The 27,492-nt window shown below is 40.0% G+C and overlaps 1 protein-coding gene across 1 annotated transcript in view; it reads right to left on the bottom strand.

Annotated features, from left to right (window-relative positions):
• CYTH4 (cytohesin 4) overlaps positions 1 to 27,206 on the bottom strand; it is a 40,802-nt gene extending 13,596 nt beyond the window's left edge. The window contains exons 1-8 of the mRNA XM_074271618.1: positions 27,037 to 27,206; positions 14,775 to 14,857; positions 12,494 to 12,558; positions 12,002 to 12,068; positions 7,120 to 7,238; positions 6,171 to 6,251; positions 4,865 to 4,977; positions 3,943 to 4,091 (exon numbers count right to left, since the gene is read on the bottom strand). Coding sequence (XP_074127719.1) covers positions 3,943 to 4,091; positions 4,865 to 4,977; positions 6,171 to 6,251; positions 7,120 to 7,238; positions 12,002 to 12,068; positions 12,494 to 12,558; positions 14,775 to 14,857; positions 27,037 to 27,055 — 696 coding nt within the window. The 5' untranslated portion in view covers positions 27,056 to 27,206. The remainder of the gene's footprint in view (positions 1 to 3,942; positions 4,092 to 4,864; positions 4,978 to 6,170; positions 6,252 to 7,119; positions 7,239 to 12,001; positions 12,069 to 12,493; positions 12,559 to 14,774; positions 14,858 to 27,036) is intronic.
• Between the last annotated feature and the right edge of the window lie 286 nt (positions 27,207 to 27,492).

The raw sequence follows: 27,492 nt of genomic DNA, 5'->3' as shown, positions 1-27,492 counted from the left end.
TGGAACTGTGCAGAATGGGCCCAACCCCTCTTCTGTGGCATGGGACACCTTTTGGATAATTGAAGACACTTATTCTTCCCAAATTTTCTGTTCTCAAGCTAAATACCCCCAGTTATTCTAACTGAATTTCATGGAGTCTCTTTTCCCCTTCCTTTACCGTCTTGGACATCATTCTATATGCCTGGGGTTTTAGAACTTTTTTTGAGTTGAGGAACCCTTTAGTGGTCTGGTAAATCATATTGGTCTTAGAATCATATTTCTAAAGGCATAAAATAAAACACACATGAATACAAGGGAAGCCATTTCTATTGAAATAGATTAATCAAAATATTTTAAAAAGAAATTCACAGACCCTCTAAATCATTTCTGGTGAGTGATGCTGGACTTCCTTAGTATTTTAGTGATGGGAAAGTATCTGGTTAAGGATAGGGTAGAAGAAGGTTGGAAAAGTAGGTTTCTGACCGTGAGAATGGTATAGTGGTAAACGTAGTGTTAAATTTGGAGTCACAGATCATTTTATTTTCCCTGGTCTCAATTTCCTCATCTGTAAAAGCAGGGAACTAAATTGGCTATCCTCTCTTCCAGCTCCAAGGCGATAGCTTTTTTTTTTCTTTTAGCATAGTTTATTTTTTACCCAGTTACATGTTAAAACAATTAAAAATTATTTTTTAAGTTTTGAGTCCCATATTCTATGTTTTCCTCTCTTCCTGAGATGGGTTATTCATATTTAGTGATAAACTTTATATTGGGTTATTTGAATGTGAAGTCACCCATAGAACATCTATGTTTCACTTTTGGGGGATCCTGGGAAAATCAACTCAAACCAGACTAAATGCTATCTGGAATTTCAGTTACAGGGACTTCACAGCGTATTGAATCTAACTGATATCTAAATAAGAATCCTATCTCTGTTGTCCCTGAAAAAAAAATGGCCATCCAGCTTTTGTGTAGAGACCTTTAGTGAAGATCTTTCTGCTTTTCCAGGCAGCTCATTCTACTGCTACATTGCTCTGAGTTAAAAAGCTATTTCTTTCCCTGGATTGAAATTTGCCTCCTGGAAACCTCCATCCATTTTTCTTCTAAGTCAACCCTCTGGCGCCAAGCTGAAATTAATGGGAAGGGGGTCTAAGGAACACAGTCCTGAACCAAGCTTAAAGAATACATACAAATACTACAGTCTTTCCCAAACCTGTCCCCTGCTGTCCCTCAGTCCCTTTCACCCTCCAAATACGCAGACATCCCCCTCCTTTGGAGGTTGGAGTTGAATTCAAGTTGAATTGAGCAAAAACTCTACATTCCCCACATACATTTTCCCCCTAAGATACATTAGATACAGACTCAGATTTAATCAAGTGAAGACTAGATATTTCTGGCAGTAAAGATGGCGAAATCCCACCTTTGGAGACATCCAGAGAGAAATCATGAACTGGAATTAGAAAAAACAGCAAGAGGCTAGTACCGGAAGAGGGAACGGGTCTGGTCCAGAGTGGTGCAGAAACCAGGAGGTACAAGCCATGACTTCAACTGGGTACCTGTCTGATACTGGTGCATCACTGTTCATTCATCTGAGCTTTACTTTGCTCATCTGTACAATGGGCGGAGAGGGAGTTGCAGAACGTCTCTGAAGGTTTTTTTGTAAGCACCAGGTGAGCTCACATTCTTTGCAGATTTTTTCAGGCTGTACCAGCAGCTGGGACTGTTACTCCATGTCAAGGGGCTGAAAGGCCGAGGATTCATACTCTAGCCCTGTCTTAGGGAACCAGCATGACCCTCCATGAGTTATTTGAATGTCTGCACATCCCTAAGTAATTCCCTAGTATTGGAGGGAATAGCACCACCCTGGAGACAGATGTCTTGAGTTCTACCATTTCCTATTCTGTGTGACTTTAAAAAAAAAATCACATTCCTTTTTTGGGTCTCCGTTTTCTCACCTAACAAAATGGTGGGAGGGGGTGGGTGAAGAGGGTAGATAATTTTAAAATTCCTTCCTGATTCTCTTAGAAAGTATCTTCTTGATGGAAGCAGATGTTTCATTCTTTGTTTCCACAGTGCCTGGTGTAGTGGCTGGTACACAGTAGGTGCTTTATAAGTGCTTATTGATGGACTGATTGATTGCCTCATCCATAAAATGGGAATGTTAATAATCCCTGTCCTGTTTAACTCCAGGGACTGTTTGGAATCTCAATGAAGACAATGGACTTAAAATCCACTAAAAGTTCTCTAATAATGCAGCAAGTTATTTATTATTTACAGAAGGAATGATTCTGGGGAAAGCCAATAAGCAGAGGCTGAGTAAGGTCTTTGGGGGAACGGCTGCTGCTGTAATCAGAAATAGGCTCAGAATTTCATCTTTTGGGGACCCTCCAGATGACAAAGCAGTTTCCTTTAAGTGACTCCTCCAGGCAAATGGGGTAGGAATTAACATCCCTAGGTGTAGAGACTCAGGATTGATGAATTCATGGAGAGGAAGGGCTATTGTTTAGAAGTATTGGGATCTGACTACATGACACCATTTGGAGTTTTCTTGGCAGAGATACGGGAGTGATTGGAAACTGAGGCCCAAAGAGTCTCACCCCAAATCCCACAGTAATAAATAGGGGATGTAATTAAGCTTACGCCTGCTGACTACAAATCTAATCACATCTCTGGTACCGAGCCGCCTCTCCTAGAATGTTAGAGCCAAATATTCCCTGCTTGAAGACTTCTCTCAGCTCTGACATTCCTTGTTCTAAGACTCTTCTTAGCTCTGACATTCCTTGTTCTAAGACTCTTCTTAGCTCTGACATTCCTTGTTCTAAGACTCTTCTTAGCTCTGACATTCCTTGTTCTAAGACTCTTCTTAGCTCTGACATTCCTTGTTCTAAGACTCTTCTTAGCTCTGACATTCCTTGTTCTAAGACTCTTCTTAGCTCTGACATTCCTTGTTCTAAGACTCTTCTTAGCTCTGACATTCCTTGTTCTAAGACTCTTCTTAGCTCTGACATTCCTTGTTCTAAGACTCTTCTTAGCTCTGACATTCCTTGTTCTAAGACTCTTCTTAGCTCTGACATTCCTTGTTCTAAGACTCTTCTTAGCTCTGACATTCCTTGTTCTAAGACTCTTCTTAGCTCTGACATTCCTTGTTCTAAGACTCTTCTTAGCTCTGACATTCCTTGTTCTAAGACTCTTCTTAGCTCTGACATTCCTTGTTCTAAGACTCTTCTTAGCTCTGACATTCCTTGTTCTAAGACTCTTCTTAGCTCTGACATTCCTTGTTCTAAGACTCTTCTTAGCTCTGACATTCCTTGTTCTAAGACTCTTCTTAGTTCTGACATTTCTTGTTCTAAGACTCTTCTTAGCTCTGACATTCCTTGTTCTAAGACTCTTCTTAGTTCTGACATTCCTTGTTCTAAGACTCTTCTTAGTTCTGACATTCCCTGTTCTAAGAATCCTTCATTTCTAATATTCCATGCTCTTAGAATCCTCCCAGCTCTGACATTTCATGTTCTAAGGTTCCTCCTAGCTGCAACAAAGCAAAATGAGCAAACTTTAAAGCATTATATAAATCTGAATTGTTATTACTGAACTAAATAAAAGGAAGGGTACATATCGGTTTGCCTTTAGAGCATGGATCAATGATGCTTTTCCCTGAAGACAAGCTTCAAGGTCACACATATTGTCAGTGTTATTAGAGTAAGGATCTGCAAGCCAGCCTTCAGACTCCCATTCTCCTAGGACAGAGGTAGGTCACAGTGTTCCCCAGTGCAGGAAAAACCAGATTAAAATGTAATCAGGAAATATTTAGCAAAATAAATGCAACACAGCTAATGTTTACGTATGCTTTTCTAAGTCAAGGAGTGAGTTTGACAGCACTGTCTTAGGAGGTCAGGAGAGAATGGAGGTTTTCAGTGGCCCCAGGAATGATAAGGCTAGGGAAGGGAGGACAGGGTGGGCAGCCGGTACCTTCAAGAGCTCCTCAGGGAGGTCTTTGCCATTATTGATTCCTCGGTTCATGGACACAAATCGTTCGAAGGGGGGTTTGTCCCGGACATTGGGGTTGTGCAAACTGGTGTTGAGCATGATGATGGAGAAGGACAAGACGTAGCAAGTATCTGAACAGGTGGGATGGGAGAAGAGAATGGTCAGAATCCTTGGGTGTAGGGCTTCACATCTACCCTTTAGGACATCAAAGAAGCCTTGTCTACAGCTACACAAGGTCTTCCTGGGGGCCAAGGCTAGAAACGCTCATTATTCCTCTTCTTTCCCAATATATAATTTATAAACAACCTGCCGAGATAGCTGTGTGATTCTGGGCATGTCATTTCTGGTCCCTTATCAGAAATAAGTGTCTGTACTCCCTGTTTTAAAGGGCTGCTTGGGAGAAAATGCTTTGAAAAATTAGAGCATTGTAAAAATGATAGCTTATATCACTTAGGTTGACAAGGCATTTTATGTGAATGATCTCCTTTGAATATCACAATAAATGGAGGACACTTCCACATTGAGAAGCCCACACACTGAAGAGTAATAACATAAAGAAATTTAATAAAGAATTACATTTCTATAGTACTTTAAGGTTTACAAAGCTCTTTATAAATAATAGCTCATTTAAAAATGTTTTAAAATGCCAGATTCTGTGCTACAAGCTTTATAATAATTATCTTATTTGATCCTTGCAAAAACTATGCTGTGATTATTGTTCCTATTTTACAGATGAGAAAACTGAGGTAGACAACTTAAGTACTTGCCCAGGGTCACACAGCTAGTATCTGAGGCTTTTCTGACTCCAGGTCCCATGCCCTGCCTGTTGTATCACTTCACATCGCTGCTGGCTGCTTCTATCCCTTTTCTTCCCTGGACCCAATAAAGGATAAAATCCTCTTACCTGTGGACTGAAAGACACCAGGATTGCAGAGACAGTATCGTGCTGCAAAGGTCTCCATCATCCGATCAATTTTCTGGGCCTCCCCAGGAAGTCTGAAGCTCCATAAAAACTGTCTGGTAGGAGTAGAAGGGGTTAGGACTGGAAGCTCCCAGAGAAGGATCTTTCTCACCCACAGGAGCTGAGCATGGGGCTGTTGGAACCTCAGCCCCCCTACCCAGCCCTGCTTCCCTCTTCCACTTGACCTTAAAGTCAATCTCAAAATCCATTCCTTCCTAAGGTCATTTGGGCTCAGTTTCCTTTTCTGTGAAATGGGGAAACTTAACTTATGGGTTTCTAAAGTTCCTTCCATCTCTGATATTCTGACTTTCCCTGTTCTAACTCCCAGCTCTGGCACTCTGTTCTAAAGGTTCCCCCAGCTCAGCAATTCTTCCTTTCTCCAGAATTCCCTTATAGTGTATCACTCACCTAGCTAAGTAGTGCCAGAATACACAGAGCACTGGATCTGAACTCAGGAGAGACCCGAGTTCAAATCCAGCCTCAAATACTTACAAGTTGTGAGACTCTGAGCAGGTCACTTAATTTTTGTTCATCTAGGTTTTCTCATCTATAAAATGTGGATATAAATATAAGCAGCAAACCATAGCATCTACATCCAAAGGTTGTTTAGGTTTATATGAGATATTTGTAAAGTGTTTAGCCCAGTGCCTGAATAAAGGCTCTTTGGAGCAGGGAAGCCATGGAAAAGCTCTCTGGATTCAGAGGCTCCAGGTTCAAATCCTGCTTCTCACATTGCCTGTATAACATTTGTAAGTCACTTGATCTTTCTTAACCTCAGTTTCTTCCTCTGTGAAGTCAAGGTAGATGAACTAGGTGGCTTGTAAGGTCCCTTCAATTGATGAAGTGTTATTCCTTCTTCCTTGATTCTTCCTCTAAGCCCTTCCATGCAATGCAGGATACCTCATCAACTTGCCCTCTTTGCCAGTGATGGTTGGATCCATGATATTCCTTCTTTGTGATTCCGGGCCATCTGCTGCCCTCTGGATCCTACAGGGAACTCTAGCTTCTCTAAATTGTCCCATAGCATCAACAATTCTCTTCCACTTTCTTGTGCAAAACATAAAGCTCTGACCACCACTACCCTCCATGTGCTGTCTTGCCCTATTAGAATGCAGTCCCTTTGACGGGATGGATTGCTGCTTACATTCACATCCCCAGCTCTTAATGTAGTTCTTGGCCAGAGTGAGCAAGGAGTCAATATTTCTCATTTCTTCAACAATTCCTTACTTCTCCCCATGATAGTACTCACCTCAGCGCCTGCACTAGGTGGAGGTTGGCGAACTCATGCAAGTCCACAAAGGCCTGAAGGATCTTGAGGTTGAATGGATCCCTAGGGAAGGAAAAGAGAGGAGGGATCAGACTCTGCTCTCATTGTTCACGGACATATCGATTTATCTTGTGTCTTCAACTTGGTATTTTCCTGAATTTCCTGCAGATAGTAGGTCCTTAAGGAATAAATGTTTGGCCAATTAAATTGAATTGAATCACTATCCAGAGTAGTGGTTAGGGATACTGGATTTGGAGTCAGAAAGACCTAAATTCAAACTACCTGTTTCCTCCATCTGTAAAGCAAGAAGTTTGAAACTGGTGTCCTCCCTTCTGGCTCCAAATCTATAAATCCATCAAAATAACCTATAATATAAATTTTTCAAGGTCATGGACTATTCTGTTTTGTCTTACCATCCTTAGCCACTAGTATAGTGATTAATAAATAGTAAGTGCTTAATAAATGATTGTTGAGTGGATATGTGAATCATGGAGTCATTTACTTTTCTGGAAGAACTACAGTGATGGGGAAATTACCACTTCCAGAGGAAGCTCATTACACCTTGAGATAGTTCTAAATATTTGGAAGTTTCTTTCTCATTCTTTTTTTTAAAAGGGAACTCATTCTATCTTGTATCTTTATCTTAAAGAAGGTTATAATTCTTGGGGGCCTAGAGACCCTGATATAAATTCTTTTTTAAAAAAAAACTTTATGTGTGTGTTGATATCACTATTGACTTGCCCTGTGATCTTGGCCAAGTTATGCTGTTCTATTCTCAGTCTCCCTGTTTACAAAATGAATCCCTTCCCTGTGATCACCAAAAAAAGTTCTCCAATGATTTAAAGGGTTATACAAATGCTGAAAGTTCCATGGAAGTGTGGCTGCTGCTTTTCCCACTAAGCCTAGGGATGACCAATGGAGACATGCTCACCTTTCCCCCAGGTAGTCCCCTATGGCTGTCTTGTTGAGCCCCTCTCCTTTATATAGAAACTGGGCGATTTCTTCTGTATTGGAGGAGAGAAGCTTGTGTTCGATAAGATACTGGATCCCCTATGAACAACAAAGAGAAAAGAAACAGTCAGGAGGAGGATAGTGACCATCCATCTGTCCAACAGCCCTGATAAGGACCAGGAACCTGCCAGAGAGCTGCTGGGATATATATTGAAGTCATCTCCACTCTTTCAAAGCTCCCAATCTAAAGAGCAAGGTACCACTTTTTACTAGAGTGCAAGTTTCCAGAAGGAAACTTGGCCATTTTCATCTTTGCTATCCTAGCACCTAGCAAAGAAATGCTTGTTGAATGAATGATGCATGTGGTCCTTGCCTTTGAAGGAAGATTTCCAGTGATGGGGAGCTCACTGCTTCCAGGGGAAGTTTATTACACCTTGGGGACAGCTCTGAGTTTTTGGAAATTTCTTTCTTGTACTTTTGACCTTGGGACAACAAAGTTGGTTTAGTTTCAGAGAGAACAGAAGTTAGGAAACCTGGGCTTAAGAATCAGCTGTGATGCTTAGTAGCCGTCGGGCAGTTGAACAAATCAATTCGCTTTTTTATGACTCAATTTTTTCCTTTGTAAAACAGGATTAATGATCATTGTCCTATATACTTTATCTCTCAGGATTGTTCAGACAATATTTGGTAAGAAATGAGACTATTATTTATTAATAATTAGTGAAATCATCAGCAGAGTTACCTACCTATTACTCAGCAATAATATGTCAAGTGCCTATTATATGTCAGGCACTGTACTAGTTATTGGGAATTCAAGTGCAAAAGATAAAATGATCCCTCCTAAAAAGGAGTTTCCATGCTAATTAGGGAGTAGAGTATATGTAAAATTCTAAACACTCTAAAGATAATAGATTAAATTATAAACAGTATACATCTAAAGTCAAGAGGATCTGAGTTCAAATCTGACCTAAGATACTTAGTATTTCCTGATTGTATGACCCTGCGCAAGTCACTTAACCCCTATTACCTCAGGGGGGAAAAATCTAAAGGTAATAAATATTTACATATATTGGGTATGGACAATATAAAAGCATGGAGATGGGAGACTGAGTATCATGAGTGAGAGAGAGAGAGAGGAAGCCAGTTTGGCTGGATCACAGCATACAGAAGGTTGGGAATGTCCACTAAGGCTGGAGAATTGGCTGAGGAAAGATTATTTAGACCCTTAAAAGCTCATCAGAAGAGTGTTTGTTTTAGCTTAGACTCATTAGGTCAGCATAGGAGTGGTTCAGTAGGGAAATGATTAAAGGAAACCACAAAGTGGAGGATGAACTGAAATAGAAAGAAAGTTGAGGAAGGGAGACCAATCAGGATGCTATCCCATCAATCTATCAAGAAGTGGATCTTCAATTCTGATGGACATGACTCTTTCCAACAATGAGATGATGCAGGCCAGTTCCAATGATCTTGTGATGAAGAGAACCATCTGCACCCAAAGAAAGGACTGTGAGACCTGAACGTGGATCGCAACACAACATTCTCACTCTTTTTGTTGCTGTTCACTTGCATTTTGTTTTCTTACTCATTTTTTTCCTTTTTGATCTGATTTTTCTTGTGCAGCAAGAGAATTGTACAAATATATTTACATATATTGGATTTAACATATATTTTAACATGTGTAACATATATTGGATTACTTGCCATCTAGGAGAGGGGGTAGGGGGAAGGAAGGGGAAAATTGGAACACAAGGCTATGCAAGGGTCAATGTTGAAAAATTATTGGTGCATATGTGTTGAAAATAAAAAACCTTAATAAAAAAAAAAAAAGGAAATGGATCTTTGAATTTGGGCAAGACAATTTCTTAGATCCTAGGTAATTCTCTAAGAGTATAGATAATCAGAAAAGTGAAAACCTGCCCTTCCCTCCTTGCATGATGAAATTGCAAGCCTACATCGCCGATTTAAAAAACAAACAAGTAATAATAAAATTAATGTTATTTCATAGTCTTTGAGGATTGCCCTGGCTGAAAAAAAAAATTGTCACTCTGTAGTCCAGCCAAGTGTCTCCCAACTTTTGGTTCTTAGAAAACATTTCATACTGAAAAAAGACCACTTGGGGATAGGGGACCGTTAGATGGCACAGGAGATAGAGTACTGCTCCCAGGAGGACCTGAGTTCAAATCCATCCTCAAACAAACACATTTGGGTACCTATATGAGTATATTAACACTATGCAGGTACATGTGTGTGTGTGTGTATATATATATATATATATATATATATATATGTATATATGTATATATATATGTAAAATGCACACCTATATTTGAGTATCTATAAGTGTATATATGTAATATATGTGTGTACACATGTGTTTAGATACCCATACAAAAATATACAGATGCACAGATACATGTGTGCATGTATATATATATATACACACATATATATATGCATACCCATGTTTAGGTATCTATATCAATATGCACACTATATAGGTTTATATATAAACATTATATAGGTGTGTGTATTTTAAATAATATATATTTAAGTATTTACATAAATATATATGTAGTATATAGGTATGTGCATATGTATGTAAACACATATGTTTAGGTACTTATATATATGCACTAATATTATATAAGTACATATCTGTACACAATATATAAGTACATATATTTAGGCACCTGTGTATATATGCACATACAACATACATACATACACATCACAAGCCTATACACGACACAATAAACCACATGAGCATGCAACACAGTGCACATGTGTGTACATGATACATGCACGCATGGATGGGCATGGTGTGTCCATAACTACATATGCACAGAGTGTGCACAGGTTCCTATAATGCATGTATGATTATGTATATGTGCACATGCAAGTACATGTGAGTATACATATAAGTGCATATACATACACACATCTATCTCCCTCCAAGTCATCAGAAAGCATTGACACAAGATTAATATTTAAATTCCCATCTAAGCTGAGGGAAAATTAAGGCAGGGAGGCCTCTAAGTGGGAATAAAGAGTTAGTGGTTGGGAAATGGGAGGAGCAGAGTAATTGGGGTTTCCCCAAACCAGACACCTCCATCTGATGGCTCTCTCATCCCCAACTAGTAAATGTCTGAGGCAGGATTTGGACTCAGGTGTCACTAAGACATCCTGTTGCCAGAGTATTTGAACCCTGTCCTCCCAGCACTGCCTCAGCTGCCATTTTCCAAGCTGCCTTAGAGGAGCTCATCTAGTAGCATCCTTACATTTTACAGATGAGGAAATGGGACCAAAGAGATAATATGATGTGATCAAAGCCACGCCGGTAGAGCAGGGACATGGACGCAGCTGGGGCCCAAGGACAGTCCCAGAGCAGCCCAGAGACACACCTGCTCTGGGCTGCTCTGAGCTAAGGCGGGCTGAAGTGTCTCCTGACATCGGATCTCGCCCTCTTTTCCAGGTGTAGAAGACTAGCTTCATTTTGAGGGCCTGTCCAGCCTTCTCAAAGTAGGCTGCCCTACTCCTCCCTAAGCATCCAAAAACCTGGAATTTCCTCCTTCTCCTTAATTTTTCTTGGGAAGCTTTCACATCCTGAAGCCTTAGTTTTTCCATCTGTCAAGTGGGAAGATTAGGCTAAATAGCCCCTAAGGTTCCTTCCAGCCTGGAATTTAGGATTCATAATGTGAGATTCACTACCTGTAAATTTCACTTAGTTAAGTCACCTCTCTGAGCTTCAGTTTCCCCATCTGTCAAAAGGGGATATTAAAATAGATAGTCCTGTTCAAAATCTGTATTTATGATCTGTAAAATGAAGATTTCCTGCCTCATAGGGCTATTCTGAAGAAAGCCCACTATAGGCTTTAGAAAGTTCCAGAGGAATGGTGATTGTCTTTCTTTTTGGGGGAATCTGAGACTTCATCAACAGGGCACAGATTACAACCCTCCAGGGTTGGCTTCAGGGAGTTATCCCCCTGTTCCCAAGGTTGGGGATGAGTTGTACTGCTCTTGACCTTGATACTAAACATGGCAGTCATCACCTGGATCTCCTTGAAGTCCTACCTCTCAGGAGTTCAGGGGCCATCTTAACACCATGATGAGCCCATCGAAGGAGTTCAGGGCCATCTTAACACCATGATGAGCCCATCGAAGGAGGACTTTGGTGGAGGACCAAAGTCCTCCTTCGATGGGCTCATCATGGTATTGGAATAGAAAAATTATTATTGTTATTGTTATTTTGAGGAACTGAAGCACTGTAGATAGGAGGCTAGTCCCGGATGCCTCAGGAAATTCTCCATGGCTAGAAATTGCAAATGATTTATATAGATTTACTAGGTGTCAGGCACTGTGCTAAGCACTTTACAACCACTCTGGCAAATTGATGCTATTATTATCACAATTTTACAGATGAGAAATTAGGAGGCAGTAAGTACCTTACCCAGGGTCACATAGTTACTTGGTGCCTGAGAATAGATTTGAACTCAGGACCCTTACTCCAGATCCACTAGGCACTCTATCCACTTCCAGAACTGACCACCCTCAGATCTACATCAGTGGAGGGAGTTTCCCAATTTGTTCCCCAAACAGATGAAATCAAGGGCTTAACCTCCATTCTAACCAAACACACACAACCAAAAAAAATTTATCGCTCTTGGTCTAGCCTGAGAATTTACTTATTCTGTTGTGGGATGCTTTCTCCAATTTCTACATTTGCTCAATAGGGAAACTGATCCTGGGCCTTTGGATGGTAGAGTCTGAATTTTCCCATGCTCCCTGTGGAGCTCGGCTGGACACCACCCAGAGATGGAGCCATCCTTCTCGGTAGCCCCTGATTCATTCCCTTTAACGTTTACCTTGCTGGGATCCATGTTGAATTTCTTCCTGCCGATGCATAGTTCTTTGCCCTTCTGGATCTGGCGACTGTAAGCAGAACAAGGAATTATCAGACTCTCAGTCTCCCCTTCTCTTACAGAATTCCCCTCTGCTTTTAGGGATGTCCCTCTCTGGCTCCATCTGATCCCTGTGGTTGTCAGTTTCCTCATTCCTTCCTCCCTCATTCCCTTCTGGAAGGACTGTTGAACATTTTCCCTTCTTGGGTACCCTTCCTTCTTGGTTCTGTTGTCAAAGTTCTCAGCCTGTACTGGGGTGATCCCTTTTGACCCTCATGGGTAGATGAGGCTATATCTTTTCCTCTTTGCTTTCTGCACTGCCATCAATCTCAAATTATTTCCCCCAGGGGAAATAAAAACAAATCTGTTTCTAATCTATATATGAGTTATTATTTTAATGCCCAAACCTCAAAGTTCTGCACTCCCCGCCCCATTCCCCTCCTTGCCCCTCCTTACTTCTCTTCTGCATTTTCAAAGCAGTCAATCTGGGCAAACACTTCTGCAATTTCCTCCTTTAGCTTCTGCAGGGACACCCAGGAGAGACAAGGGCAAAGAGAAAAAAATGGAGTTAGTGGTCAGGAAGGAAGCTTTGCTCTGACTGGGAGGATCAAGGGCTCAGTTTGGCATTGAAATCATCCCTCCCAGAGTCCCCAAAGGTTCCTAATAGACTTTTGCCCTTTCTGGTTCTTTATTATTCCCCTCCACACATACTTAGACTCAGTCATACTGATCTACTTTGAACACGATGCCCAGTTTCCCAACTCCAAGCCATTGTATGGTTGTCCCTCCTGCCTGGCTCACCTTCCCTTTTCACCTCTGCTTTTTAGAATGTTTCCTTTAAAATTCAGTTCCACTATGCCCAAAGGGCTATCAAACTGTGCATACCCTTTGATCCAGCAGTGTCTCTATTGGGTCTGTATCCCAAAGAGGAATAAAAGAGGGAAAAAAACCCCACATGTGCAAAAATGTTTGTGGGAGCCCTTTTTTTGTGGTGGTATCAAGAAACCAGAAGCTGAGGGGATGCCCATCAATGGGAGAATGGCTGAATAAGTTATGGGATATGAATGTGATGGAATATTATTGTTCTATAAGAAATGATCAGCAGGATGATTTCGGAAAGACCTGGAGAGACTTAGATGAGCCGATGCTGAGTGAAGTGAGTAGAACCAAGAGAACAACTAAATTATGTGATGATCAACTGTGATGGATGTGGCTCTTTTCAACATTGAGGTGATTCAGGTCAATTTTAAAAGACTTGTGATGGAGAAAACCATCTGCATCCAGAGAGAGAGGACTATGGGAACTGAATGTGGATCACAACAGTATTTTCACCTTTTGTTGTTGTTATTGTTGTTTGCCTGCTTGTTTTTTTTTCTTTCTCATTTTTTCCCTTTTTGATCTGATGTTTTTGTGTAGCATGATAAATGTGGAAATATGTTTAGAAGAACTGTATATGTTTAATCTATATTGGATTGCTTGCTGTCTAGGAGATGGGGAAGAGAGAGAAAGGAAGAAAAAATTAGAAAACAAAGTTTTGCAGAAGTGAATGTTGAAAACTATCTTTGCATGTATTTTGAAAAATAAAAGGCTATTATTATTAGAAAAGAATAAAAACAAAAAAAACAGGAAAAAATAAAACTCAGTTCCAGCACCACCTTCTGGTAAAGCAACAGTAAATCTATGATAAATTCTCTAGCTGCTCCTGTCCTCTCTTATGCTACATTATTTTCATTTGTATGTATTCTGCATTTACTTCTACATGCTGAAAGTCTTTACCTTCCCCATCTCCTTCCCTTAAAACATAAAATCTTTGAGGGAAAGGATCAATTTACTTTTATCTCTGAATCCTCAGCTTCTAATACAGTGCCTGGTAGACAGTAGATATTTAATAAATGTTAGCTTTTAGGCTTGATCCAATCTCATTCAAGACTAAGACTGAAGAGGAAAGTCTGAGGGATATTAATATACCGGGTTATAAGGATCTTCTAGGTTATTTTAGTTTCCATCTCCATTGCATCTTTGTGTGCATTGCAGGCTTTATAACAACAGCTTAGGCAAAGGGTTGGAGTTAGAAAAGTAAATCAGAATGATTGAACCAAAAATGTGTGATGACACATCATCAAGTAAGATCCTTCTGTCATCAGTCCATCAAAAATATGAGTCCTGTACCTTCAGGAAAAAGCTAGCAGCAAAAAGGATTCTTTCCCATTGGATAGAGACTTGAATTAGGGACCCAAGAGAGGTAATCTGCCCCAGGTTGTTTGCAGAAGCACTGGAGAAGAAGGCAAGCAGCCTTTCTCCTAATGAATTTCCAGAGGGGGACCAGGAGTGTTCCTGACTCATTCAGAAATAGTTTCTACATGAGAAACAGGTTTCTTCCACAAGGTGCTAAGTCTATTCCATCTTGGAAATGTTGTTGGAAAAGTTGGAAAAAGTTGGAAGTTGGAAAAGACTTCAGAGATTATATAGCCCAAACCCTCTCTGAATTGGAATGCCCACTGCAATATCCCTATCTTGAAAACCTCCAGTGATGGGGAACTCACTACCAACTGAGGTAATTCATTACATGTTGGGACAGCTTGAATTAGTAGTTTTTACTGACAATGAGCTGAAATTTGCCTCTAAGATGTGATCAGCATCTTCTCTCTTGAAGTAGGAAGATTTGGCTAAAGCCTCTGCCTGAAGCAACAAGACATCAATCAGAAGCTAAACCTTGGGTAAGGGCAAAGGCACATACCTGAATATCCTCCAGGAGCTGTTTCCGATGCCACTGGATTGTCTGGAGCTCCTCGGTTTCAATCTGATTCAGCTCTGGTGGGTCTGAAAATGAAGGTATAGATGGGGTATAGGTACAGGGAAGCTAGAGAGGGCACGTGCCATGGAGAGCTGGTTGTTAAATTTTGTTATGAGCATTTACCTCAGAAATTGGCAAATGCTACAAATCAGGGCTTGATTTATTGTTTGGTTGAGAAAGTGATGGAGAGAAAATGATACAAAGATAATAATGTAGATTAAGCCTAAGTATGATTTACAAGGGAGAGCTGGTTGTTAAACATTTACTTGTATGACTCTGGGTGTATGGATCACAGAATCATAGATTTAGACCTAGAACATCTACTTTATCAAACTGTGAGTACCCTTTGGTCTAGCAGTGTCTCTATTGGGTCTGTATCCCAAAAAGATCTTAAAAGAGGGAAAAAAAACCCACATGTGCAAAAATGTTTATGGCAGCCCTTTTTGTGGTGGTATCAAGGAATCAGAAGCTGAGGGGATGCCCATCAGTTGGAGAATGGCTGAATAAGTTATGGGATATGAATGCCTATCTACTTTAATCTTCACTTTGCAAATGAAGAAACTGAGGCCCAGGGAAGGAAAGTGTCATGCCCACAGTAACACAGATGGTAAGAATCTGAATTTGGGTTTGAACCTATGGGCTGTTAATTCAGAAAGATTCCTAAACTTGGAGTTGGGAAGCTCCAGTTAAAATCCCAGTTCAGACATCTGCTGATGGTAGTGGCTGGTGGTTGTTGTCCTCCATTTTCAAAGAGCACCAAAATGATACCAATAAAAAGTAGAGTTCCAGTGTGTCCTCCAGTATCTGACCAGACCAATACAAGCTTGGAATGCTCTGCCACAGGTCGGATATAAATTACTAACTGGATAACATGGGCAAGTCACTCTATTTATCTTAGTTTTCTCATTTGTATAATGGGAATAATAATAGCAGCTACCTCATAGGGCATCTCACTGAATAAGCTGATGTCCACAAATTACTTTAAACTTAATTTTTAATTTAATTTTAATTAAATTTAATTAATTAATTTAAATTTAAATTTAAAGAGCTAGAAAAGTGCCTGATACTAGAGATCATTTGATCCCCCAAGGACCAACCTCAGCTATTGTAGTAAATGTGGATAAACTGAGATCCAGAGGGAAATGAATTTTCTGAAATCCCAGAGAGTTGGATATTGCCCTTAGCTCTTTGCCTAGGATTCTTTCTGCTCCTACTCCTAGTTCAGGCTTTAGTCTCCCTCCTGTTCCTTATCAGTAGCCCCATAGGGAGATATACCCTTGGTGTAGAGTAGATTAGATCCCGTGACCATGACTAAAAGTCCTCTCAAATATCTCATCTTGTTTAGGAGGTCCCTTAAGATCCGCAAAATATATTCTTAAAGCCTCTTCTGACAGATTCCACTAATGGATCAAAGTCTGAGTGTGAGCATTGAGTATGGATTCAATGAGTTGTGTTTTAATCTTTCAAAGATCCTCCCAAGGAGGTTCATTCACTGGAAAGCAAGTCTCTGGCAGAAAAGTAACTTTGGCCTTAAGAATTAACGAATTCAGATCATTCCTGGATGGGCAATTTGATGGCAATTAGAGGGAAAACCCACATCAATGAAATCATGCAGTCTTTGAAATATTGAAGAAAAGATCATGAATCTCGGATAAGAATGTTCATTAATAATGCTAGAAAGGCAGTGAATAAAAAGCTAACCTTAAAATTAGAAACACCTGAGTTCACATCTCATCACTGACTCAGAATTGGGTTGTGTGTTCCTGGGTAAGTCAACTTTACCTCTCAGTATCACAGGCAACTCTCAAAGGCAATGGTTTTTAAAGGAAGTGCCCACTTGTGTAGGGAGAGGGAGTTTTCTCATCAGGAAATTTGCAATATGATTGAAATCACAGATATAGTCCTTATCCTAATCTAATAAAGAGAATAATTATCATGATGATGACAAATTTCCATACATTCCTCAGAACAGCTTGGAGAACTCAACTGCTGAACGGTTGAACTGAATTAAAATTCAACTCAATTAAGATCATTATTATAAATTGAACCATTGCCTACAAGACCTCCCCCAAAAATGATATCGATGATTAAAATTTAAGCATAGATATTACTTTGCATCATCTCCAAGGCACTTGAAACAACAACAAAATTCAAAATAGAGGACCTGGAGCAGGAGATTGAGATTACAAAGGAATATAATGAAATGCATAATAGCTCTAATGCCCAATATAGTAATGGAGTTGTCCAGAGGATGCTTTGAGTAAATCTACCTCCCCAAGATCAGCTGACAGCCCAATGCCTACTTTCAACTACAAAATGAAGTTTTTATCCACTTGCACATTAATCTACAGGATATTAAAAATAAAGGAATAATAATGGTAGTAATTTGTCCCCGAATTACTTCCATTTGATTTGTATTTTTAAAAAAGGAAAAAAAAAAAAAAAAAGGATTATAGGATCACAGTTTATAAGCTGAAAATGTCCTCAAAGGACATCTAGTCCAGTCCCCTCATTTTATAAATGATTGAACTGAGACTGGTGGTTAAGTGACATGTCCAAGATTTTTCAGGTGGTAAGTTTGAACCTAGACTTTCTGACCCCAAAGCCTGTGATTTTTTCCATTACAACAAGTAAATAATAATGACAACAACTAAAACAACAAGGTGACATTTATATAGTACTTTAAGGTTGTCAAATGCTTCATGTATTTTATTTCATTTAAACCTCACAACATCCCTATGTGGTAGAAGTTATTATTTTTCCCATCTTACAGATGAAGAAATTGACTCAGGGAAAATAGCTGACTTGTTCTGGATCGTACAATTACAAGCAAATTTCTGAGGGTTTAATCTTCCCCATTTGTACACACTGACTGATATAAATAGAGGAAAGAATCATAGTAAGGAATTAAGACACTAACCACTAGTGCTTCCCAGAAGAGGAAAATACTTGTTTTCTTGCTGGTGACAATGAATAACCCTTCTGAACAAAATAAACTGGTGTCAAGTCCCATCTCTGACCTAGTTTGACTATGTGACCCTGGGCAAGTCACCTAAGCCATCACTGCCTAAGGCAATTCTTTAAGACAGTAAGTTTCTGAGAAGGCATCCACTTGCATTGGTAGAGGGAGTTTTCTCATAAAAGAATGACTTTATATCAAAAGGCTTTAAGGCTAATTATCACCAAGACTTAGTGGAACATGGCTCATAAGTGCCAAGAGAAAGTGGTCTCTTATACAAAAGGGGTTAGATCAGATAAAAGAAGGGGTATATCAAGAACATATAATCATATAGGGAAATTTATTAGTGAGGGATGGAAATCCTGGAATCACAGGGCCTGAATTCAAGATTTGGAGGTGGACAATCCTGACTTTGCTGCTTTTTATCTGAGGGATTTTGAAAAAAAATCATTTCTCTAGGCCTCAGTTTCCCCATCTGTAAAATGAGGTGGTTAGATCATATAGTCTCTGAAGTCCTCTCCAGCTCTGGATCTAGGGTCTAATGATTGATCCCATGGCATGGAGGTGAAGCTCCTAAAGGAATGATCCTAACCCACATTGTGATCTGGGAGTGCTACAGACCACCTGATTAAAGGGAGGAAATGAATGATGAGACTGAGCAGTATGTCAGTTTGGCATGGTCGGATTGATGAGGGACTTCAGCTATCCAGGAATTTGCTGGATCTCCCTTACAACGAACATTAAAGTTGCCTGGTTGGCCTTGATTGGTAATTCATTTTTTCAGAAGGTAAAGGAAGTAACCAGTTGAATTACTTTTATGGGCCTTATTCTAACCACAAAGTAGGAACTGGTTGCCAGGGTAGCAATAACAGGAAGCCTGCAAAAGAGTGACTTCTCTCTTTTCGAGCCTGGGTAGATAACAAAGGGGAATCCGTGTAGAGAGTGACACTCGATTTTGGGAAAATAGATTTCTGAGAGCTCAGAGAATGCCCTGGTCCAAAATGTGATGGGGGAAGTTGACTCAGGAGGCATAGGATGGTCTCAAAAAACAAAATCCTGATTGCATGAACAGAAATGATCCCAAGGAAGGGGGAGCTGTCCAATGAAATATATATGGCTGCAAAGGGAACTCATTGATCTACAGACACACACCACACACTTAGAGTAAATAATACTAGAGTAGGAGAAAGAATAAAAAAGTCATTTTACTATGGAAAAATAGTATCTGGAGTGCTAACACTCAGCACAACCTGAGTGGAACACCTTTAGTGAGATGTAAGCCTCTTGAACGAAGACATGGAAGCATTTTATATCCCGTGAGTGATCGGTGAATTGAATAGAATTGATGACTGGTAAGGCAAGAAAAAGGGCAATTTTTAAAATCTCTATTGACGTAAGTGTAAGATCAAAGAAGAAATAGGACTGCTGTTTGTGGTATACAAGATAATGAAAATGTACAGTGATGGGAAGAAGATAGAGCTATTCAACTCTCAATTTGCTTCTGTTTTCTCTACCAAGGGGAACAATCTTCAAACTGGTAAAGACAGAACAAAAATAGTTAATGAGGAATTGAAACTCAAATGAGGAAGCAGTAAGAGATCCCTTATCTATGCTTAAGGAGTTTAGATGGACAGATTTCAAGAACCATAAATTGCAATTATCTATGTTGTCTTGCATCTTTATGCAATTAAAGAGCCGCTTTGGGGCTCTTTATACTTGATTGGCAAGCTGCTGTTGGTGACCTTAAAAGGTGACCTAATGTGCTCCCACTTATAGACAACCCAGCATGGCGTACCCTCATCGGAGAAGGTGCTGTACTCTATGAGAGAAACAGAATTGGATGAACTCAGAAGAAACATGAGACATGCAAAGTTAGAGAAGCATCCCAAATGTTCCTAGGGAGCATTTGTGCCTGACCTGTTGCAGCCCGTTCCGAGCTCTTCTTGTTACAGTCGAATATACAACCCTAACATAGTGAAGTCATTTTGGTTCTCTTCAAGAATAAAGGACAACAATTAACACATTTAGCAATTATTAGACTACCTGGCATCTAGGGAAGGGGGTAGAGGGAAGGAGAGGAAAAGTTGAAACAGAAGTTTTTGCAAGAGTCAATGTTGAAAAATTACCCATGCATAGGTTTTGTATATAAAAAACTATAATAATAAATGGAAAAAAAAATTAATGGAAAAAAAGAATAAAGGGCAACAACCAACCAATGTCTAACCTTACTGACAGACATATAGTAGAGTTCTTATCTTAAAGCATTCACTATGATAAAAGCAAGTGAGCTTGATTCTAATTCCAAAAAACAGATTTAGGCAAATAATGATATAATGACAAGTCTGATGGTGGTGGTGGTCACTGAGACCTAGCACGGGTTCATGATGACAGGTCATGGCAGACTAACCTCATTTCCTTTGGGGATAGAGTTACTTGACTAGGTAAGGCAAATGGTCCACCTGGATACCAACATGACAGTTAAGAAGGCCTCTGATACACAATCCTCATGGACAAGATAGAGTTGTGGCCTAGCTGCAGCTGCAGGAGATATGCTAATCCTTGAGTCATAGGATCCAGATTCAAATCCCCATTACAAAGTCTCCTAGCTATGTAACCATGTTTGAGAACCTCTTTTCTTATACATTATCCCAGTGGATGTTCTTAACTTGAGGTAGGTAATATTATCATCCCCGTTTTGTCCTTTTGTCCAGGAGCTCCTGGTTGGGAACTTTCTCTATCAACAATTTAGATTAGTACCTCCACTGAAATTTAGAATCTTAAACAAACAAACAAACAAAAAAACCAACCAAACAACAACAACAACAACAACAACAACAACAACAAAAACCGGGCACAAGCAAAAAACTTCTTAAACCCCAGACTTCTTGTTTGGGGTTTGAGGAAGTTGAGGAATATGCCCAGGGTCACACAGAGAGCATAAACCTCTTCTGCAGAGGCATCAAAATGGTCCCTGCAAAGGGAGCCATATGTGCAAAAATGTTTGTGGCAGCCCTTTTTGCGGTAGCAAGGAACTGGAAACGGAGGGGGTGCCCATCCGTTGGGGGAATGGCTGTAGTATATGAATGTAATGGAATATTATTGTCCTATAAGAAATGAACAGCAGGATGATTTCAGAAAGACTTGCATGAATTGATGTTAAGTGAAGTGAGTAGAACCAAGAGAACATTGTACACAGCAACAACAAGATTATGTGATGATTAACTATGATACAGCCCTAAATATGCTCCTTAACCTCAGTTTTCGTCTTTGTAAAATGGGGATAATAATTCTTGCTCGACATGTTTCATGAGGTTCAAGTGAGGAGATGATGTCTAGGAAGTGCTTTGTATAGTCTGCAGGTCTCTATAAATGTCAGCTGTTGTGATTCCATGCAATTTTTTCACTTTTTTCGTGGTTGTTTGCTTGCTTTTTGTTTTTGTTTTCTTTTTTAATCTGATTTTTCTCGTGCAGCATGGTAAATGTGGAAATATGTATAGAAGAATTGTACATGTTTAACATATATTGGATTACTTGCCATATAGGGGTAAGGAGTGTAGGGGCAAGGAGCGAGAAAAATTTGGAGCATGAGGTTTTGTAAGGGTGAATTTCGTTGAAAACTATCTTTGAATGTATTTTGAAAATATAAAGTTATGATTTAAAAAAAATAAAAACCAAATATAATATCCCCTGCAAAATGGCTTGAAGCAGATTAAAATGAGATCGGCAAACATTTAACTAAATAAAGTATGTAAACAAATAAATAAATAAATAAATAAAACATAAATAGGTGAATAAAATATACAAATAAATAATGGACAAATAAAATATAAACAAAATATATAAATAGTGAACAAATAAATAAAGCATAAATAGATAAAATGAATGAATGAATTAAAAATTTAATAGAAAACCATAAATTAACATTATCTGTGTTGTAAGTCAATATATCCTTTAGAGATTTATTTCTAGTTGATTTTCTATAATCCAATATCAGTTGTATGTCTACTACATGCTTTTCTCTAGCTTGAATGAGGAAACTGAGGTTTAGTGGTTCAATGACCTATCCAGGGACACACAGCTTGGGATTTAAGCCCAATTCTTTTTGACTCCCCTGTCATCTTTAACAATTAAGGGCCGTACAACTTTGGAGTTATTTGTAGCTTTATCTTATCCCTCAGTGAGTTAGCTCAGCATACTGGAAAGAACACTGAGCTTGTTGTGGCACAGGAAGTGGGTTTTAATTCTGCCTATGACATTTCATAAAGATGCAGCTCTAAATAGGCTCCTTAACCTCAGTTTTCTTCTCTGTAAAATGGGGATAATAATTCTTGCTGGACATGTTTCATGAGGTTCAAATGAGGAAATGATGCCTAGGAAGTGCTTTGTATACCCTGCAGGTCTCTATAAATGTCAGCTGTTGTTATTCCATGCAAGAAACCTACATTCACCAAAAAACAAACAAACAAACAAAAAACCAAACAAACAACAACAACAACAACAACAAAACGGGTACAAGCAAAAAACTTCTTAAACCCCAGACTTCACTTAGCACTGAGAAAAGGGGAAAGGGGACAAATCATCAGACAGAGAGGGCAATACCAAAATCACTCAAATTTATTTTTTGCTTTACCCAATCCTTGCCTCCAGACACACTGAGGAGGTATAGGATTCTTTTTTAAATTTTTTTTTTGGTGAGGCAGTTGCCCTTAAGTGTCTTACTTAGAGTCATCTAGCTAGTAAGTATTAAATGTCTGAGGCTGGATTTGAACTCAGGTCCTCCTGACTTCAGGACCAATGCTCTGTCCACTGTGCCATTTTGCTGCTCCAATGTCATGATTCTTACCCTTATTTAATAGATAGGAATCTTATTTTTTTTCCTCCATAGATAACAATCTGAAGCTCAGGAAAAAAGTACCCAGCTCAAAAACATCAGAGGATCTTTTCTTACCAGATAGGTGAACTCCTTGGGCTTGACTCAGTGTCCATCACATAGGAGGAGCTTAAAGAAATGCTTGTCGATTGAACATAACTCAGTATTAGTGAGCTTCTGAGACTTATCATCTGAGCAATTCTCAGTAATTTCTCCTTTCTAAACCTCAATTTCCTCATCTGGAAAATGGGGATGATTAGTATAGTACTTAACTTATTTGCATATGTTGAGGTCTATATCAGGTTTAATCATTCAGATTTCCCAATTGTCAAAGTCATCTATCTTCAGTGTCAACCCTGCCCTAGAGATCCTGGCGCTCCAGGAGTCCTGTCCCTGAACTGCTTCTGTTTTTTTCCTTCCTCTTTCCCATCAGTATTTTTAGCAATCTTTTGGTGTGTAAGACCAGCTTTCAGGACAGCTGGAGTTACTTCCTCTTTCCCCTGAGAGGGGGCAGATGCTTCCAGAGAGGTTGAAGGAGCAGGACCCTCTTGGGGGGGAGACTGGAAAGCGAAACAGCTTCTCAGCAAACAGAGCTCACTGAGCAGGCCTGCCTGGGTTTGTGGGTATCACCACTGGTTCGTACCAACAAGCAGCTTCCTCTGCTCCCCGGGTCTGGGCTGCTCAGTAAGGCTGTCTGTTTTAACCACAGCACTAGCCTCTTCCCGTCCAGTCAGGCTTCTTTTAGGTCATTTCTAAATAATTTACTGTGGTTGGTCTGTATCTCTCCCAGTGAGTCCCCTTACTTTCTTGTTAGTGGGGGGGGAGGGAAGATGAGCCCTGCAATTTTTTGAGAGAAGATAAGACAGTCAGCTGAGAAGAATGAAAACAATGATGATCTGGAATCTAGACACTCTGGTAGGAGGCCTTATCTGGGGCTCTCTAGCTGGACCTCAGTTTCCTTGCTATAAAATGAAGAACTCAGTGTCTGCTGAACACAGGGGAATGACGTGCATCTTGAAGACATCATCGGGTCACAAAGGATTATTGTAGGGTCAAATTTGATTTCTTTGGTTGATTTTTTTTTTTTTTTTGAAATGGAGTTACGTGACTTGCCCAGGATCACATAGCTAGTAAGTGTCTGAGGCTGGATTTGCACTCATATCCTCTTGGTTTCAGGATTAGTGCTCTACCCACTGTACCACCTGGCTTCCCTTGGAAGTGGGATTTGTAAAAGCAAAAGTGAGATTTGGGGTCAGATTTTAATTCAAATTTTAATTCTACTATGTACTAGTTGTGTGACTCCAGGAAGGTCCTCATGCAAATCATAATGACCATTTCTCCTTCATCATGGAGGTATTATAATGAAAACACCTTTGAAACCTTGAAATCCTGGGGGGGGGGGGAGGCAAATAGGAACTCTTAATTATAATGTAGAAATCCTATTTCTTCCCTGAAATCTTCTTCCATTTGATGTGTCAATGTGTGTTCTCTTAGTGGACTCCTCCCTCTTCTGACTTAGCTTTGTGGCCCAGTTTTAAGTTCTAGACCCTGAAGTGAAGACCCCAGGGCTCAAGAAAGCCATGAGCTGGTCCTGAGAGAGAGACTCCAGACTGAACTTCCTCTGTATTCTAGGGATTTCAGGGACAATCTACTCCCCTCCCCAAGTTGAGCTATTTGTTTATATAAGACATGCCTTTGCGATGGTCCAACTACTGTCACAAGATTTAGAGCTGAGATGGTCCCGAAGAAAAAGCTGATCCTATTCTTTGTGAAATTCATGAGAAAACTGAGGTCCAGAAACAGAGGGACTGTTCTAAAATAGCCACACTGTGAATCAAACCCAAAGGATTTAGACATGAAAGAGAGCTATAAAGCCAAAAAAGAATGTATCAACAAACACCTACTAATGGATTATTATGAACTTGCCACTAAACTAGTTGTTGGGGATCCTAAGACAAAAACAAAATGGTCCCTGCCCTCAAGCAGCTTATATTCAAATAGGGAGAACAATATGTTAATGCGGAAATCTATATATAAATAAAGATAATTTGGGGAAAGAAGACATTATTACTTTAGCCAACCTCTTCTTTTCACAGATGAGAATGGGCCTCTATAAAATGAGGTCCAAGTTGCAAGTGAAATTCAGCAGAGAGAAGGGAACAAGTGGCAGGTTTAGCTTTTCTAATATTTTATCCAACTCTTTACACTGAGCCAGACTTCCTCTTTTCATCCCCAGTGGAGTATAAGGCTCATCCTACCAGAGGAAGAGGAGCACAGTGATTTGTATTCTGCATTAATGAAGCAATAGTAGAGAATTTGCAAAAAGGCAGGTAATAAGAGTGGGTCAAAGTAGGAAGTGCAGTAGGAAGACATATCAGTGGATAGAGTGTCAAAGTCAGGAAAATCTCAGTTCAAATCCAGCCTCGGATGCTTCCAAGCTGGTTGACCCTGTATAAGATAATTAATCCTGTTTGCTTCAGTTTCCTCATTAAATGAATTGGAGAAGGAAATATCAAACGCCTCCAGTATTTTTGCCAAGAAACCCTCATAATGGAATAATGAAGACTAAGACATGACCGAACCACTGAACAACAATACTCATGTCTTCATGTGTATAGATGTCTATGTGTGTATAAATACATATACAAACACACACATACCTACAAATAAACATTGTGTCTTCTGAGAGAATATAAACTTCTTGAGAGCAGGGACTATTCCACGTTTATCATTGTAGTCCTAAAACAAGGCCTAGTACGCATTAGGCAATTAATAAATGCTTATTGGTTGGCTGATTTGTGGGCCAACAAGCATTTATTAATCACTTACTTTATACCAGACTCTAGGCTAAGTTCTGGGGATAACAAGAAAGACAAAAATATAGTCTTGCCCCAAAGGAGCTCCCCTTTCTAATGGGAGAGATGAAAACAAGTAGGTACATTCAAAACACACACACACCCATTTTCACAGACCATACAAAGTGCATTTCTTCCTATGTTCAAAAACTCAGAAAAGCCATATAAGTTCTCTGGAGGAGGATGAGATTGGCTAACCTGGCATTTTTTCCATTCCACTGCGTTAGGGTAGGGAATGTGTCTTAAGCCCGGCTGAAGCATTATTTTGTTAAGATTTAGAGGGTCCCAGGACAATTGCTGAATCCTACAAATCCAATTCATAACTTGCCTCTGAAAGGGAGAAGAGAATTTCCAGACTCAACCCCCATCACCTATCTCCATAAGACAAGGAAATTCTGAGAAATCCTCAAGAAGGGAAAAAAACAAAAGGACTTTTATAATCTGAACCACTCATCGACTTCTTCTTCTGCATCTGGATTCAATGATATCTCCCGGCTCTGATACTCCCTGTATCCCTCGGATCTGTGACATTCCCTGTCCTGAAGTCTTTCCCAGCTCTGACATTTCCTATTCCAAGGCCCTCCCAGCGCGAACTTTTCGGTTCTAACACTCTTCCCCATTTCTGATATTCCAAGTTCTGCGGTCCCTGCTAGTTCTGCCATTCCCTGTGCTAAGGTTCCTCCTATTCCACATATCAAACCTATATCAGATTACTTAATGTCTTGGGGAGGGGGGAGCTAAGGGAGGGAGGAAGAAAAATTTGGACCACAGTCTTACAAAAATGAATATTAAAAATTATCTTTACATGTATTGGGGGAAAAAGTACTATTAAAAAAAAAGGTTTCTCCTCTCAGTCCTATATTATTATGCTCAAAATGAACTGTGACAGGTATCTTGCACGAATTATGGGTTTAATAAATATTTTAAGACTATATAAATGAAACAACGAATTCATGGTCTCCTTCTCCCCTTTCCTGCCCTCAGTGATGACTCCCAATCACAGAGACTCGGAGGTAGAATGAATCTCTTTGGAGAGATCTGCTCCAATCTGGAGTTAACCAGAAATCCCTTCTACGATATTCCTCACAACATTCCTTCTTCCTCCCCTTGAAGACTCCCTAGTGATGGACAGCTTACTCTATTCCCTTTAGCATGGCTCTGAATTTTAGGAAGTTTTTTTCTTACATCAGGATGCAATCTGCCTCTTTCCTCGTTGTTCCCTATCCTTCCTCCTGGGCTAAGTGGTTGTGAAGTGCCCTTAGAGAGAGAGAATGAAATGCTCCCCCTGTCCATCCAGCTCAAGGTTGGAGTGGGCCATTCCTGTCTTTTTTAGAATCACAGGATGAAGACATTTGAGTGATGAGGAAACCGAGTCTCAGAGAAAAGTGATTTATTTGCCCCAGACCACAGCGCCCAACTCTCTCTTACTTTCTGCCCTCCCCTCAGTTTTTCTGTCCAGTTTTCCTTTCTAGGATGACAGTGATGTCTCTCCAGAACCTGCCCCACCCCAGGAAGACTTACCTGAATGACACAAATTCATGCTGAGGTGCCAGAGAGGAGGGCGAATCCCCCTCCTGGACTCTTCTGCCTTCTCCTGTGCCTCTGTTTGACGAGGCCGTCCCTGTCCCCTGAGATGGTAGCCTCTATACCTTCTGACACAGGGGATGTGTCACTCTGGGTGGAACATGTTAGACTTCTTGGGGCCCCTCCCCTCCCCCTAGAGAGGAAGTCCTCAGACTGGGGTTTTGCTGTATGGAGTTTCTAACTCTGCCACTTCCTAAAAACTACCCCCAAGAAGCCCCCAAGAGCCTCAGGGACTTTGTATTTTTGGTCAGTACACAGTAGAAAGAAAAAAAGATAGGAAGGGTGTGAAACACACCCAGGAGGAGAAAACCAGTGTGGACCAAGTTACCCAGAGGTAGCTGAGCTCCCTGTGAAAGATGAGAGCAAAGAATCCTGAGCTTAAGAACGACTCTA

This window comes from Sminthopsis crassicaudata, chromosome 5 (assembly GCF_048593235.1).
Source record: "Sminthopsis crassicaudata isolate SCR6 chromosome 5, ASM4859323v1, whole genome shotgun sequence".
Lineage (NCBI taxonomy): Eukaryota > Metazoa > Chordata > Mammalia > Dasyuromorphia > Dasyuridae > Sminthopsis > Sminthopsis crassicaudata.
Note: the sequence above shows the minus strand (reverse complement) of the source record. Positions and strands in the feature narration are given on the sequence as shown.